We start from the raw sequence: 15244 nt of genomic DNA, 5'->3' as shown, positions 1-15244 counted from the left end.
TGCCACGTCAGCATACCAACGCGTTTTCCGAGATCTCCAATTCTACCACATCATCAACTGGTTCGAGACTACCACATCATCAATTTGTGACAATTAATGAAGCATGATTGCCTCCCCGTTTTACCAATTTCTATTCTTCATTGATTACCAATCAATGGTTCATACCAATTACTATGGAGGAGATAGTCGCGATGGTATTGGACCAGGAGGAGGGATTCAATTCAACTAGGCAATCACGCTCCAAAGCCATGACTAGTCCTTCATCAAATGGGAAGCAGAAGGCTAAGAAGAAAAGCAACAACAACAATAAGAAGACAAATGCTAAGTGGAAAACTTTGAAAGTAGAGCGGCACGGCAAGTGTTGTTGCGAGGAAGAGTCATGATTGGCATAATCCTACCAAGCACATTGATGAGTCTTGTCTACGGCTACAAGAGTTAACACTCCCACGATTGGATGCTTAAAAAATATTAACAATAATGCCTAATGGCACATGAGGCCTTTGAAAGATCTCTTATCCAACATGAAGAGACGTGGTGGTTCCATCTCTATTGGCGACAAACCGATGATTCCTGTACACAATATGAGGGCATTGTCACGCATTACCCTAGACGACAGAGACCTGGAGGGGGCATGTGCCATGTACTCCTCCAAGGTACCATATGTTCCACAATTGGGTTTCCATCTTATGTCCAGGGCATGGGTGGTCTTCTCGAAGCATGTACTCCTCCAAGGTACTATCTGTTCCACAGTTGGGTTTCCATCTTATGTCCAGGGTATGGGTGGTCTTCTCAAATCATGCACGCTCTATGCGAGATCTCACCTTGGGCAAGGAAGTCAAAGGGGGCTATGTGGAGCATGGACTCTATCACAAACAAGAGGTCCATAACAATATAAACTGAGCTCACATAAATAGACTTTATCTCTTAGCCACACGCAAATAGAGAGAAAAAAGGGGAGAGATAGCACACACACCTCCCCCCTAAAGAATATCCTTATTAATTGAGGAGAAATTCTTTTACAAGCATATGAACCGAGAGGTGGGGCAGATTCCCACACTCCATTCCAATCTCTTATCTTGCCACTTAGTCTGAAATCTACTTAGACCTATGAAAAAATTGTACTAGTGCGCCCATTACCCAGCTTGAGAAGCACCATAAATGCTCATAACTTGGTCACTTTCTTAGCAAACTAACAAAACCAATCCTTAGCGATGCTCTATGTTTCTAAAGACCCTAACTTATACCCTTTCACAAAGGGATGATTGGTGACACTTATTATCCTCTACGTGGATAATCTTGTTATCACAGGTAACCATGTAAAGCATATCCACTGTACTATTAATGACCTTGGCCAAGGATTTGAGATGACAAACCTGGGCTTAATCCACTATTTCCATGGACTAGAGATTTGGCAGATAGAAAGGGTATTTTCCTCTCTCAACAACGCTATGTCCAAGAACTAATGGAGGCTTTTAATATGCCCAACCATAAGTCTATCTCTACTCCTATGGAACCCAACCACAAGTTATCGTTGTAAGACCCCTCAAATGTAGTTGATGATGCTAAGTAATGAAAACTCGTCGCATCTCTCATTTGATTGTTGGAACACACATTTTGACCTTAGTTTCTTCCTTTATGCAAAAGCTCGCCAAGTTACTTTTGCAACAAGTCCTCCAACAAGGCGGTAAGACAATCAAAAACACCACAAACTGAACTGAAAACAGCAAGTGATTGGACTTGAAAGAAAACTGAACACTAGAGACGAGACACATGTTAGAGCTTTATGTTCACCTCCCAATTACTTTCACTCCTGCTTCCCGGCTTTCATTCGTGCACACACGCCCTTAGGCCACCCTTTCACCCTCCTCACAGGGATTCTAGGCACTTATCCCGACCCAGCACTGACACACACTGTGTGTGGCCAAGCTCCATTCACTGGGTATCTTTGTATATATCACCTCTGATCTTTGTATTATATCACCTCTGGTATTATCGAGTTGGTGTTATTGAGTTGTCAACTTCACCCTCTCCCTCCCTGCACCCCCTCCCCCCCCCCCCCCCCGGCTCTCTCTCTCTCTCTCTCTCTCTCTCTCTCTCTCTCTCTCTCTCTCTCTCTCTCTCTCTCTCTCTCTCTCTCTCTCTCTCTCTCTCTCTCTCTCTCTCTCTCTCTCTCTCTCTCTCTCTCTCTCTCTTTTCAAACTCTCAAAGAGAGCAGGCATTTGGGCATCAAGCTAGGGGGGCTTCAAGAGGAGTTCTGCTACTCTTGATCATAAATTGACACTCAGAGCTGTTATTGAGGAAAATAGATCAAATGGTAGGAGTATTTACTATACCTTTGTGGATTTTCGCAAAGCATTTGATATGATTCCCAGAGCTTGACTAATGCAAAGATTACAAGAGATGGAAGTACCCACAGAGATGATCTTGGGAATCATTGCTTTATATAGGACAATCGTGCGGCAGGCTCGTACTCTCGAGGAGTTATCTTAGAATATTCACTCCACTGTTGGAGTGAAAAAGGGATGTCCACTCTCCCATACACTGTTTGGTTTGTATGTAGACGAGGTTTCAGATTACATTGAAAGGGGAGGTGACAGAGGAGCACAGCTAGTAGGGACATGGATTTGATTACTACTGTATGCGGATGATATTGTGTTGATCTTAGATTCACACGAGGGGAAGCAACAGCACTTGGATGCATTGTAAACATTTGCTAGTGATAGCAGCTTGTTGGTAAACCTTCACAACAAGATCGAAGTTATGATGTTCAACACCACAACACAATGGGTCATGCAATCTGCACCGGCCTTCACATATGGTCAACAGACGGTTGAGTATATAGACGCATACACTTACATGTGAGTGGTCTTCAACGATCGAGTGTTCTCCTTAAGGAGGTCGACAAAGACCAGACTAACGAGAGCGAATGCAGCTTTGGGGAGGATGGGGAGGATGTGTTCGCAAATTCAATTTCACAAACCTCGAACAAAGCTCTGGTTATTTGACACATTGGTTACTTCAGGTATGCTTTATGAGGTGCAAATATGGGGACCATCAGTAGACCATCATAACTGAGCTGGTAGTACTGATGGTTAGAGATGTATGAAGAGGCCTTTGGTCTCTATGGTTTTATGGATGATTAGGACCAAAGCCCCTGTACCATATAAGATTATTCATGCAGAGCTTGCTGCTCCCCCGCTCGTCATAAAGGCACTTACCAGATCGGTCTCTTATATACACAGTACTTGGGATCTCCCCAAAAATAGATATGCTCTCCTAGCTTTGGAGTCTTCTTGACAGCTTGCCTCCCAGGGAGACATCTTCTTGGTATGCACAGATGACGTCCTAGTTTCAACTACATGGTTTTAGTATGGACAAGCTACCCCCCTTCCAGTACTCGTTGGATGCACCCTCCTTGCCCCTCACATGGACCGAGATTACACACCTCATCAAACAAGATTTGATTCGACTAGACACCAAGAGGACATGGACAGAGCTGACACAAGAGCTTGGCACAAAGATGGCTTTCTATAGAGAGTATCTTCTCCAGCTCACATAGGATGGATTTACGATCAGACCTGCCCATATGGACACTCATTTATCCCATGGGATACGATGTGCTGTTGGTCAGAAACTGTCACAGGCTTGGACACCCCAAGTCGGAAATCTCTCACGACAGACGAGAGAATCACTTAAAATACTTCACAACTTTAAAATTTGAGTCGACACGGTCCGGCGTAGTTCCGTGCCCAGAGGTGTTGACCCCAAAACCTGGCGCCCCTTTCGGTATTTCTTTATCTTTACTATATTAGTACTCGAGTAAAGTACAACACCCGAAGGGGTCCTCTGCTCTTAGACTCCACATCCACATGCTCTGACGAGTGAGGCCCCAATGGGTTTATTTATTCATACAAGGGATGCCCCAAAAGCTATTCAACTCAAAAGCAAAAAGCCCCAAAAGCAACTCGCTCCAAAATCTGGCAGAAAAGCAAGCAACGCAATTTGCAGAAATCCGTACAGCCTGCCACGTCAACAGTCAACGCAAAATCCGGGTGCACTCTGCCATGTCATCATGCTCTGTCCGCGGGTAGTCATGCCACGTGATCATTTTGTAACATACCCCCCTCTTGAAAGAGTTGTAATCACCCTCAATTACGCCTGCAAAATCAGACATAAGCCATAAATCAATTCAGTAGACACTGATTCTAGGTACCGACGCACTAGACGACACAAATCCAGCACTTGTACAAAGACGACAGTCACATCACATTCAAATCATACCACATAGAGTCAAGGACCATGATTCTTGGCAATGTATTTAGCAATCGCATCTAGATCCACACCAAACCTCACTGATGTCGGATTAGCTAATCCCATATTGTGATCATGTTCAAGGAGTTCGTTTTGATCTAGGACCACGATTCCTGGCAACGTATTTAGTAATCGCATCTAGATCCATCCCGGATCTCACTGATGTTGGATTGACTAATCCCATATTGCGATCATGTCCATAGAATTCTCGAGACCAAAATGCTACAGTCACTTGGTCAATCATTCCATCCGTACTCAAGCACTATCATGTGCGAGTAATCATTTCTGGGGATCCCAAATCATCAATCACACTGAGTTCATACTGAACAGAGTGGTTCAATCATTCAGTTCTAGTTGTATGGCCATCTCATCCCGCAGGAACTCTTGATGTGCTCATGACAGTTCCATTGAATCATTTATGATTCTTTTCGTTATCAGGTTCATTCTCGAGCTGTCATTGCTCCGAATTCGTTATCATCTCATTCTAGAATTCACCTGCAAAACAGGCAAAATTTTAAGCAAATGGTTCACCTCATTGCAAAAAAGTCAAGATCCAATTCCATGTTTTCAAATGCTTTTATATGCATTTTCCTCGCTCCTACTAGTTATCTACACACAGACAACAAGATATCGGTATCCCTTTCACTTTCCTTTCCAAAATCTGTTATGGAGCAAGTATCTCCTCGCCCTGTAATATCTCCTCTGATAGGTTATCTCTGCCACATTCTCCACAAGAATCCGTGTGTAATCTGGGATTCTTTATGGTTTATGCTCTGTAAGACAAGGGGATGAAGACGGGAGGGCGTCCGATGCGCGATGAAGTAAGGGTGGGAGTGGTTAGTAAGTCCGGGGTAGGGACACGAAGATTCTTCAATAACAATTTCCAAAGTGCCCAAGTGCTCTATCTCCTCTTTGATAGGACCAGTATGCTTTGAGAAAAGCACACACCTGATGCTCTAATACCACTGTGACGAACTTGGACACCCCAAGTCGGGAATTTGACACGACAGACGAGAGAATCACTTAAAATACTTCACAACTTTAAAATTTGAGTCGACACGGCCCGACGTAGTTCCATGTCAAGAGGTGTTGGTCCCAAGACCTGGCGTCCCTTTCGGTATTTCTTTATCTTTCTTATATTAATGCTTCAACAAAGTAAAACACCCGAAGGGGTTCTCTGCTCTTAGACTCTACGTCCAGATGCTCTGATGAGTGAGGCCCCAATGGGTTTATTTATTCATACAAGGGATGCCCCAAAAGCAGAGCCCCAAAAGCTATTCAACTCAAAAGCAATAAGTCCCAACGCAATTGGCTCCAAAATCTGGAAGAAAAGCAAGCAACACAATTTACGGAAATCCGTACAAGCTGCCATGTCAGCAATCAACGCAAAATCTGGGTGCAGCCTGCCACGTCATCATCCGTATTGTCCTACCACATCAAGATGCTCTGTCCGCGCGTAGTCGTGCCACGTCATCATTTTGTGACAGATACGCATATCATCGCACCAGCTAGAGATTTCTACTAGTAGATTTAGGAGAGTACCAGCAGAGGCCAGGATTTGCCAGCTTTGTCATATAGAGCCAGAGAGACAATTACATGACATATGTCATTGTCCAATGTACTATGAGATACGAGGCCGCTTTTACTGTCTATTCAGAGAGGAATTTGGAGCACTAGTTAGAGTCCTGCGATATCAAGATCAAAGATGCCTCCGGTTGTTTTTGCTAGAGCTGCGCAAACACACAGAGAGTCTCCTCAAGAGATTAGATACTTGGAGACATTCACGGAGGGAAATCACTGATTTCTTTAGAGCAGAGACTCAACAGGCAGATGAGCAAGCTTCACAACAGACTAAGTCTAACTATAATAAAAGTATATTGATTGACAAAGCCATTGAGCTTGGTAAAGCTAGACGCCTACGTCTATGAGGGCCACCACGACCTTGATGGAGACTCCATCAGAGGATCAGTACTATTCTCGCACAGCATGGGAGACATCCAGTACGACTATTTACCAGCGCAGACATTGACAATATTCTTCAGCAACCGATGCAGTACATCCTTGGACATCGCCCAATGACGTACATCCTCGGACACTCATGTTCATTTTAGCTTTTAACTTTTATTTTACTTCATTTTATTTTATACCCAAACATTGTATTAGATCCACCAGGATTATATCAATTTGGACTCATAAGTCCTTTTGGCCTTTGAAAACGGTTAATATAACATTTCATTTCATGTCATCTCTCAGTTCAACTCTCCTCGTCGGAGAGATCTTTAAGGTCGCTTGGGATAATTTCCTACGACATTAAATCAATCTCTCTCTCTCTCTCTCTCTCTCTCTCTCTCTCTCTCTCTCTCTCTCTCTCTCTCTCATGGAAATTGGAATGGTGTACACCCCTAACATACTTTCCAAATTAAATTTTTGGCGAGTGAAGATTTGCAAATGCAACTAAGGTCAACAATCACACTCACATCTTGGTCCTCGATGATAACTCGGATGCATACTGTGATCACAATAAAGCATTTACCCACCACATACATGCCTCACTGACCTCTCAAGACTCGCATCTCGATGCACCAAATTCAACATGATGACCATGAATATCACCCCTACCAATGTACACAGATAAAATGTTGCATACATTCTACCTTATATATTCTCAAACAAACATACAATTTGAAAGAGTACATATCATTTGTAGCAACAATTCAATCACACTCAACTTCCAACCATAGCATCACATATCATGCTATAGCATATGCACATATCCTAAGCAATCACCAAGCAGACGACGGTCGCTCAGCACCTCCAAAATGTCAAAGACAAAATGGTTGTCTGTGTTTGATCTATGACAAAGGAGTGGAGTGGCTCCCCTCTTGTGCACAAAGCACTGCACCATACTCAACTACTAAATCAACGTGCACTATTGGAATGGTTACAACCAAACCAAAAGCCTTAAGGTAAAGCTCTAACAACTCGGGAGTATCTACCAAGTCCTTCTCCATCCACTTCGCATCAAGAGCAAGATAGTTACTGAACTTAACCCAAACTCCAATATGTTTGAACCAACTTACCTTTCACTTTCATTTCCTTATGTGCTAGAATCTGCTCAGAAATAAAAATTTCCTCAATTTCTTCTACCTCGGATTGCTTCTCTCGCTCTCCATCCTTTCGCACCTGTACCTTGAAAGGTCGTACAAGACTCACATGAAAATCTCCCTCAAAGGCTTTGTTACTCATCAGTCGCTTTCTGCATCAAGCAACCATCCTTGAGAGAATAACCTGCAATTGTCTCCCCACTCTTTACTCCGTCCAAAACAAGCCAAAACCTGGATCACAAACATACGACCCCAGCTCTCATACTTATTCCACTGCCATTTGGCAGCTCTTTTGTCACGTGACACATCCAACCCTATGTGTCATGATCAGGGTTCAGTTAGTCCATTCAGTCTAGATTTAGAAGTGATCTGGCAATTTTGTGAGTCTATTCATAGACCATGCATGCCAGTCACTTAGTATAGATGCATATCCTTTGGTTGCACACAGCATGATCATAAGCATTCCCATCAAAATCCTTCAAGAGAATTTTCAAGTGCATTTAGCCTATTTTACCTATTTTTGACATTTTTCACTTATTATTTTTAAGTGACTTGTTGGAAAGTAGGTAGGGCAAATTGAGTAAGTTTGTATATAAGCAAACCTAGACTAGCACTAAATGGCAGAAGAGGCAACAGGAGCCAAGCTCAGCAGGCAACTTCTCAAGCAAGACCTTGGTGGATTTTCCTCGAAGCAAAGATTATCTCTCCCCCTAGCGTTTCCTCCATCAAGTATCATCGCCCTAGCCTTGCATCAGCCTGGCGTTTTCCATCAGGAGATCATCGCCACACATACCCCAGCAGCTAGCGTTTTTGAAGAGCTACACCCCTAGCGTTTTTGGAAATCCCAACGTTTGCAAATTTGCAGCCTTTACAACTTTTTGCCTTGGCAATTTTCAGCAGTAGAAAGGCCATCAGATTCAGCCCCAAGAAGCCTCAGTTTTCAGCCTAAGACCTGCAAATTTTCAGCGACAAAGATCATCAAAAAACAGCCCCAAAATCAGTGTTTTTGGACTTGCAACAGATTTCAGCCCATAGCGTTTTTGGACAGCAGATAAAACATTGCAAATTTCGGCCCTTAGGTCGGTCTCGTCGTCCCCGTCATCATCACCAACATAGCCTAGAGTTGCATCAATCACATGCATTCAGTTTGTACCAGTTTCTGCAATCATAAATAGCCACTCTCGCCGACGAGAGTGGGGCCTTCGGAGGAGGGTTTTACGTCTCTGGTGTCGTATTTCTCTTCTCTCTCTATCTCTCAATCTCATACACTTGCACGCACAGTGTCCATCCACTTTGTTGTGATCATTGCACTCTCTCATTAAGAACGGAAGGCTCTCCCTTCCATAAGAACGAAAGGGAACCTTGAGCACAATTCGGAGCACTCATCTTGAGCAAAGTTCAAACATTCATTCCGTTGCACCTTACATTGGTATCAGAGCTTTGGTAGTGTTCTGTATCACTCAAGGAAAGAACCACAAAAACCACAGAATTTTTTTTGCTTGTTGAGGTCGCACGAACCCAAGTTCGCTTGGGCGTGTCGATTCCTAATCATGTTTTTGAAGAGTGACAGGAATCCCACGAAAGAAGGGCTTGTCCAGTCTCCCCTTGTGCCTCTTTTCAGTCATTGAGAGCGGACCATGCACTTAGCGGCCGGCCAATTGACGTGAGGTGGGAAAAAGCAACCTTGGTGTGAACGCAAGGCCGCCAAGGGGTGCGCCCGCGGAAAAGAGCAGAACTCGGGTGAAGAGAAGATTCTTCTCTAGCACAGATTGCAAGCGAAAGAAGAACCTCAAGAACTCAAGACCCCAAGAACCCAAGTTCCTCGTGAACTTAAGAACCCAAGACCACAAGAACCCACGACTTCAGTGGATGGTCATCACTAGAAGCGGAATGGATACTTCGCTTGGAAGTGATGAGCATGAGAGAGGCGAAGAAGAGTTTTCCCCACCAGGAGGTTTTTCCGACCCTCCCCCTTCCCCATCTACGCCAAGGATTGCACTAACTCCTATGGAGGAGTTGAAGCAGTCGTTTATGGAAAGGAAGTTAGAACGTGAAGAAAGAGAAGCAGAAAGAAAGACCTACGAAGAAGAAATGGCAGCCATAGATCGTGACTACGAAGAAAGCCATAGAGCGTCAGTACAACTTGGAAGAAAAAGAAGGTCAAGCAAAATTTGATCGCGAGAACAAAGCAAGAATGCAAGAGATGTTGCGACTCTTTTCTCAAGTGCAGACACAGATGCAAGAAATTCAAGAAAAGGAGACTCTCTCAGTCTCGTCTTCTTCTCCCAAGCATGATACACAGGATTTGCATGATGATAAGCATGATGATTTGAGTGATATTGATAAGCATGATGATTTGCATGATCAAGATGTGATTTCTCACAAGCATGATGATTTGCATGATCAAGATGTGATTTCTCACAAGCATGATGAGTTGCATGAAGATGATGTGATTGTTCACAAGGATGATGTGTTAGTGGATGCTTTTTCTAGCGAAGCTAACCTCGTTGTAGATTCGATCCATCACAAAGAACCGATCTTGGCTTGCGAGTCGAGGTCCAAAGAAACCCACAAGACGATTCGATCATTCAGGAAGAACCGATCTTGGCTCTCGAGCCTAGGTCCAAAGAACCCTCACAGGAAGTCTTATGTGTTCGCATGATTGATACGCACGCATTGTACGAGTGTTTCATTCGTGATCGTTTCCTGTATTTTAATCAGTGTCTTTATGTGATCGCTTTTCCTAGGCATGACATATTGTACATTGAGCACGTTTCACTCATGAATGAGCACGAATGTATGCGGATTGTTCATGAAAAGCTGAAAAGTGAGCATTCAAGGAAGTCACATTCCAAGTCTCCTCCTTGGCACGACACAGTTGTAGAAAGAGCACATAAAAGTATGAGCACCAAGCATGAGCATCTCCATTGTGAATTGCCACGGTTGATTGCTCTAGATCACAAGAGAGAGATTCGATCTCATTGTTTCATGTGTGTGGTGAACGGTTTGGCACTCCGTCTCCTTGTTCATCTACATTGCATGCACAGTCTTTGAGGAAAACAAGATTTTTTCCACTCACTTTACATGGAATAGGTATGTTCATGGTTTTGTGTTGGAAATGGTTTCAGGAATTTTCAACCATGGAGATTCTTGAAGACGAAAGAAGCATGACTCTCGACAAAGTTGAAGCATCGAAGGAGCCACAGAAGACTTTGTGTCGTTTTCGGCGCGGCCCAAAGAAGAAGGCATTGCAGACCTTTATGAAGTTCAAGTACCGCACGACCCACACATCAGAGTGGGCCGGCGACGAGTCCCTTCCAAGATTCCGGATGCTATTGGCGATCTCCCTCCACGCCATACAATTCGGTACCATTACCTCACTTTGAAAAGGAGGGGATATCACGTGACACATCCAACCCTATGTGTCCGTGGACAAGCTACAGCATGATCAAGGTTCAGTCAGTCAGTCCAGTCAGTCTAGATTTAGAAGTGATCTGACACTTTTGTGAGTCTATTCGTAGACCGTGCATGCCCAATCACTTAGTGTAGATGCATATCCTCTGGTTGCACACAGCATCATGATCATAAGCATTCCCATCAAAATCCTTCAAGGGAATTTTCAAGTGCATTTAGCCTAGTTTACCTATTTTTAACATTTTTCACTTATTATTTTTAAGTGACTTTTGTTGGAAAGTAGGTAGAGCAAATTGAGTAAGTTTGTATATAAGCAAAACCTAAACTAGCACTAAATGGCAGAAGAGGCAACAGGAGCCAAGCTCAGCAGCAGGCAACGTCTCAAGCAAGACCTTGTGGATTTTCCTCCAAGCAAAGATTATCTCTTCCCCTAGCGTTTCCTCCATCAAGCATCATCGCCCTAGCCCTGCATCAGCCTGGCGTTTTACATCAGGAGATCATCGCCACACATACCACAGCAGCTAGCATTTTTGAAGAGCTACACCCCTAGCGTTTTTGGAGATCCCAGCGTTTGCAGATTTGCAGCCTTTACAGCTTTCAGCCTTGGCGATTTTCAGCAGTAGAAAGACCTTCAGATTCAGCCCCAAGAAGCCTCAGTTTTCAGCCTAAGACCTGCAAATTTTCAGCGACAAAGATCATCAGAAAACAGCCCCAAAATCAGCATTTTTGGACTTGCAACAGATTTCAGCCCATAGTGTTTTTGGACAGCAGATAAAAGATTGCAGATTTCATCCCTTAAGTCGGTCTCGTCGTCCCCGTCGTCATCACCGACATAGCCTAGACTTGCATCAGTCACATGCATTCAGTTTGTACCAGTTTGTGCAATCATAAGTAGACCACTCTCGTCGACGAGAGTGGGGCCTTCGGAGGAGGGTTTTACAATGTCTTTGGTGTCGTATTTCTCTTCTCTCTCTATCTCTCAGTCTCATACACTTGCACGCACAGTGTCCATTCACTTTGTTGTGATCATTGCACTCTCTCATTAAGAATGGAAGGCTCTACCTTCCATAAGAACGAAAGAGAACCTTGAGCACAATTCGGAGCACTCATCTTGAGCAAAGCACAAACATTCATTCCGCTGCACCTAACATCTTTACCTTCTGGCCAGTGTCCTCGCTCAAAGCCACACGCCACTCCTCATTTCAGCCGCTTCACTTCCTCATACATGAGCTCGTCTCGCAAACAAGCATGCCCTTGCTTTTTCAGTTGGTATGTGGGCTCCCCCGAGTAAGCAGCATCCGCTTCTCCTCTCATCCAAAGCCTTTCTCAAAGAAAGAAAATTGATATGGAGCTGAAGTAACTCCTTGTTCCAAGCTTCATTTGATGTTCGTGAGAGATGGTGATACTTGATGAGGCTAACATAAAACTTTGTTTTAACTATACACATTTGTGCTAAGAGCCTCATACTTTATCTATATTTGAGGTAATATCAATACATGGATAAAAGGATATCTTATATTTTAAAGGTAACCAAGCATAATGACCAAGCTTGTTGAGAAAACATAATTGTGATTAAGCAACAATAAAGACCCCCCTTGAGTCATTAATTACAGGGAGCCTTGATTATTTTCCTCCTGCTGGAAAGGTCCTGCTTACTGCCAAACCCCTGGACACGTCACAAAATCAAGAAGGAACAGTAACACCATTGTCATAGTAAGGCATCTTGCTACTAGATGGTTGATTTACCCTCCCACCATGCACGATTATATCAAGAACAACATCAATAAAATTTAATTGTTATAGCATAGAAAACTCGTACCATTAGTTTTTTGGAGGTCAAAATCCTTACCCTGTGCAACGCATAATCACTATAAGTCAGCAATTCCTCTCTAACCCGTTGCAGAGTACATTCAAATCCAAAAGCCCCCATTGGATAGAGTTTTCTGGCCAAACTGTCCACGTCAGCCTCTGTATAAATCCGTCTCACAAGTAAGGGGTGATTGGCAATCTGAGACATATAAAAAACGAAGCATACATTAACCCAAAAAACAAACATGGTCTCCACCCTAACTAGTTTGGACGTGTGAGAAGCTGTTACTTAAGACCTTGAAATAGCAAGTTTACTCCAACCCATGAAAGGAATGCATTTTCAACACTACAATAATTATAACTATTTCCATACCCTATCTTTTCGTTTGACATCACAATCAATGATTTACTATCCTAACTGACAAAAGGCAGTTGACTTGTGAAAGATCTTGTCCTAATCTGCAATAGAACAAAAAAAATTAAAGTACAAACCTTTCTGAATTGGGTGAAATAATTGGATATTTGCCTCCGAGGAAGAAGATCAGCTGCAGTGAATTTTGTCCCAGTTACTATTTTTGATGACCGAGCCATCTGGGCTGCTGCCCTATATTCCTCAATGGCTTCTTTATAAGCTTCAGCTTGACCAGGTATCATCTCCAGTACCTCTACCTGCACAAATGAATCGTTTGCTTAGAGGTTAACAGTGATGAAACTATTTGAACTCATTTATGTAGGAAAAGTATGTAAACCTACTTTAGCATTGAATATAACACAAGTAGTAAAATATCATTTTTGACCTTTTGAGTCTTGGCAACAAGTTGCCGCATGACATCAGACTTCAGTCGTCGTAACACAAAGGGCCCCAAAATAACTTTTATACGAGCTATCAGGTCCATATCCTCTGTTTGTGCGTCACCACCCGCACCTCTACTGCCAAAGATTTTCTTCAAATCAATGTCACCAGAATCAAAAATATCTGGTACCATGAACTCCAGGAGCGACCATAACTCCTGGGAAAGAAAAATAGACAGTTATTACGTACAAGCCTGGGCACAGAGTTTATATTATCTTATGTTACGCTGTTGGCATTGTTTTGTTTCAACTAAAATTAAAGGATACAACCAAACAAGACACACCTGTAAATCATTTTGAAGGGGAGTGCCTGTCAGCAAAAGACGTTGCTTGGCTTTCTGAGCTAAGGCCCAAAGATGTTTCCGACGACTGCTTGTTCTATCTTTCAGAAGATGAGCTTCATCCATAAGGACACAACTCCACTTGAATTTTCTCAAAAGCTTTCTGTCATCCTTCTGTTGAGCACTGGCATAACACAATAAATCAAGCACAGTGCACAAAATCAGATACTCTAAAAAGTAATGGCAAACGTACCTCTGCCTTTCAAAAAGTGAGTAGCCTGTTAGCATCACATTAAAAGGTGCACGCCGCCCAGCTTTTACAACTTGAGTCAATTCCTTAAAATGAGCCATCCGTTCTGCTCCATGATAAGTGATCAAAGAGAAGTGCGGACACCATTTCTTCAGTTCTCGTCCCCAATTCTCCAATAGGGAAGCTGGGCAAATAATCAAATGTGGGCCAGGATCTTTATCCAAATGATTGAGAACCGCCAAAAATGAAACCGCCTGCCAAAGATAGGATCAGTTTCCTGTTAATCAAGCTATCTGCACAGAGAAAGCCTGTTTCAAGAAACCAAAAGCATACCTGAATTGTTTTTCCAAGGCCCATCTCATCTGCAAGAATAGCTGTGGCATTTGGGAAAAAAAAAAAATCTTGCGATCAAGCCAATCCAGCTAAAAACAGCCCAAAGTAACTTTTCATACCAGTAGTTTATAGACTTACTTCAATCCAGGCAACACTGACACAAATGTACAAAATTGTCACCGTCAGTCTCTCTTTAATATGGTACAAAATCTAAGATAACAAGGCCAGCCTAGTAATATAATGTCAGATGAGATTGCCACACCTATCAGGCCCTCAGATTTTGTGTTTGTAGCCCCTTAGTTGTACTGCCCAGAAAAGCATGCAATGAGAAAAGGTCTTTCTAGGCCCTTACAACCATTTACCCATTTTGCACATTTATCTGATGTCCTGGGGTATTTTAAAGGTTGAGCATGAAGGGTCTTAGGCTTTGGGTTTTCACATCTAGACCAGTTATGAGACCAGTTACCCAAAGGCTTCAAGGTAAAGCTGCAGTACATTCGGTGACTCTGACAGTTCATGATCTTCCATCCACTTTGCATCCATAGGCAGATAGTTCTTGAACTTCACCAAATAGCTTCTTGCAACTTGTCCTTTAACTTTTCTGTCCTTATGTGCCAAAACTTGCTCGAGTACCAGGATCTCATCAAGTTCCTCAACTTCTGGTTGATCCTCATCTGGCATATCTTCTGGCACATCACACACGAAGGGTCTTAGAAGACTCACGTGAAACGCATTATGAACCTTCCACGCATCAGGCAATTTCAACTTATAAGCCACATCGCTGATCTTGTCAAGCACTTGAAAAGGCCCATAGTAACGCATAGTGAGCTTAGGAAACAGCCGCTCCTTGCCCTTCATCTTCTTTAACCTTGACTTTTCGAACCTTAACA

At 43.1% G+C, this 15244-nt stretch overlaps 1 protein-coding gene across 1 annotated transcript in view; it reads right to left on the bottom strand.

The window, feature by feature from the left end:
* Nucleotides 1-15244, bottom strand: part of ETL1 (SNF2 domain-containing protein / helicase domain-containing protein) — a 53289-nt gene that overhangs the window by 19567 nt on the left and 18478 nt on the right. Inside the window, exons 3-8 of the mRNA XM_086485895.1 lie at nucleotides 14355-14395; nucleotides 14025-14275; nucleotides 13775-13955; nucleotides 13436-13648; nucleotides 13131-13307; nucleotides 12679-12837 (exon numbers count right to left, since the gene is read on the bottom strand). Of these exons, the coding sequence (XP_086342021.1) occupies nucleotides 12679-12837; nucleotides 13131-13307; nucleotides 13436-13648; nucleotides 13775-13955; nucleotides 14025-14275; nucleotides 14355-14395 (1022 nt within the window). The remainder of the gene's footprint in view (nucleotides 1-12678; nucleotides 12838-13130; nucleotides 13308-13435; nucleotides 13649-13774; nucleotides 13956-14024; nucleotides 14276-14354; nucleotides 14396-15244) is intronic.

This window comes from Adiantum capillus-veneris, chromosome 2 (genome assembly GCF_014529385.1).
Source record: "Adiantum capillus-veneris isolate H3 chromosome 2, ASM1452938v2, whole genome shotgun sequence".
In the NCBI taxonomy this organism is placed as follows: domain Eukaryota; kingdom Viridiplantae; phylum Streptophyta; class Polypodiopsida; order Polypodiales; family Pteridaceae; genus Adiantum; species Adiantum capillus-veneris.
The sequence above is the reverse complement of the archived record's forward strand: the minus strand, read 5'-3'. Positions and strand labels throughout refer to the sequence as shown.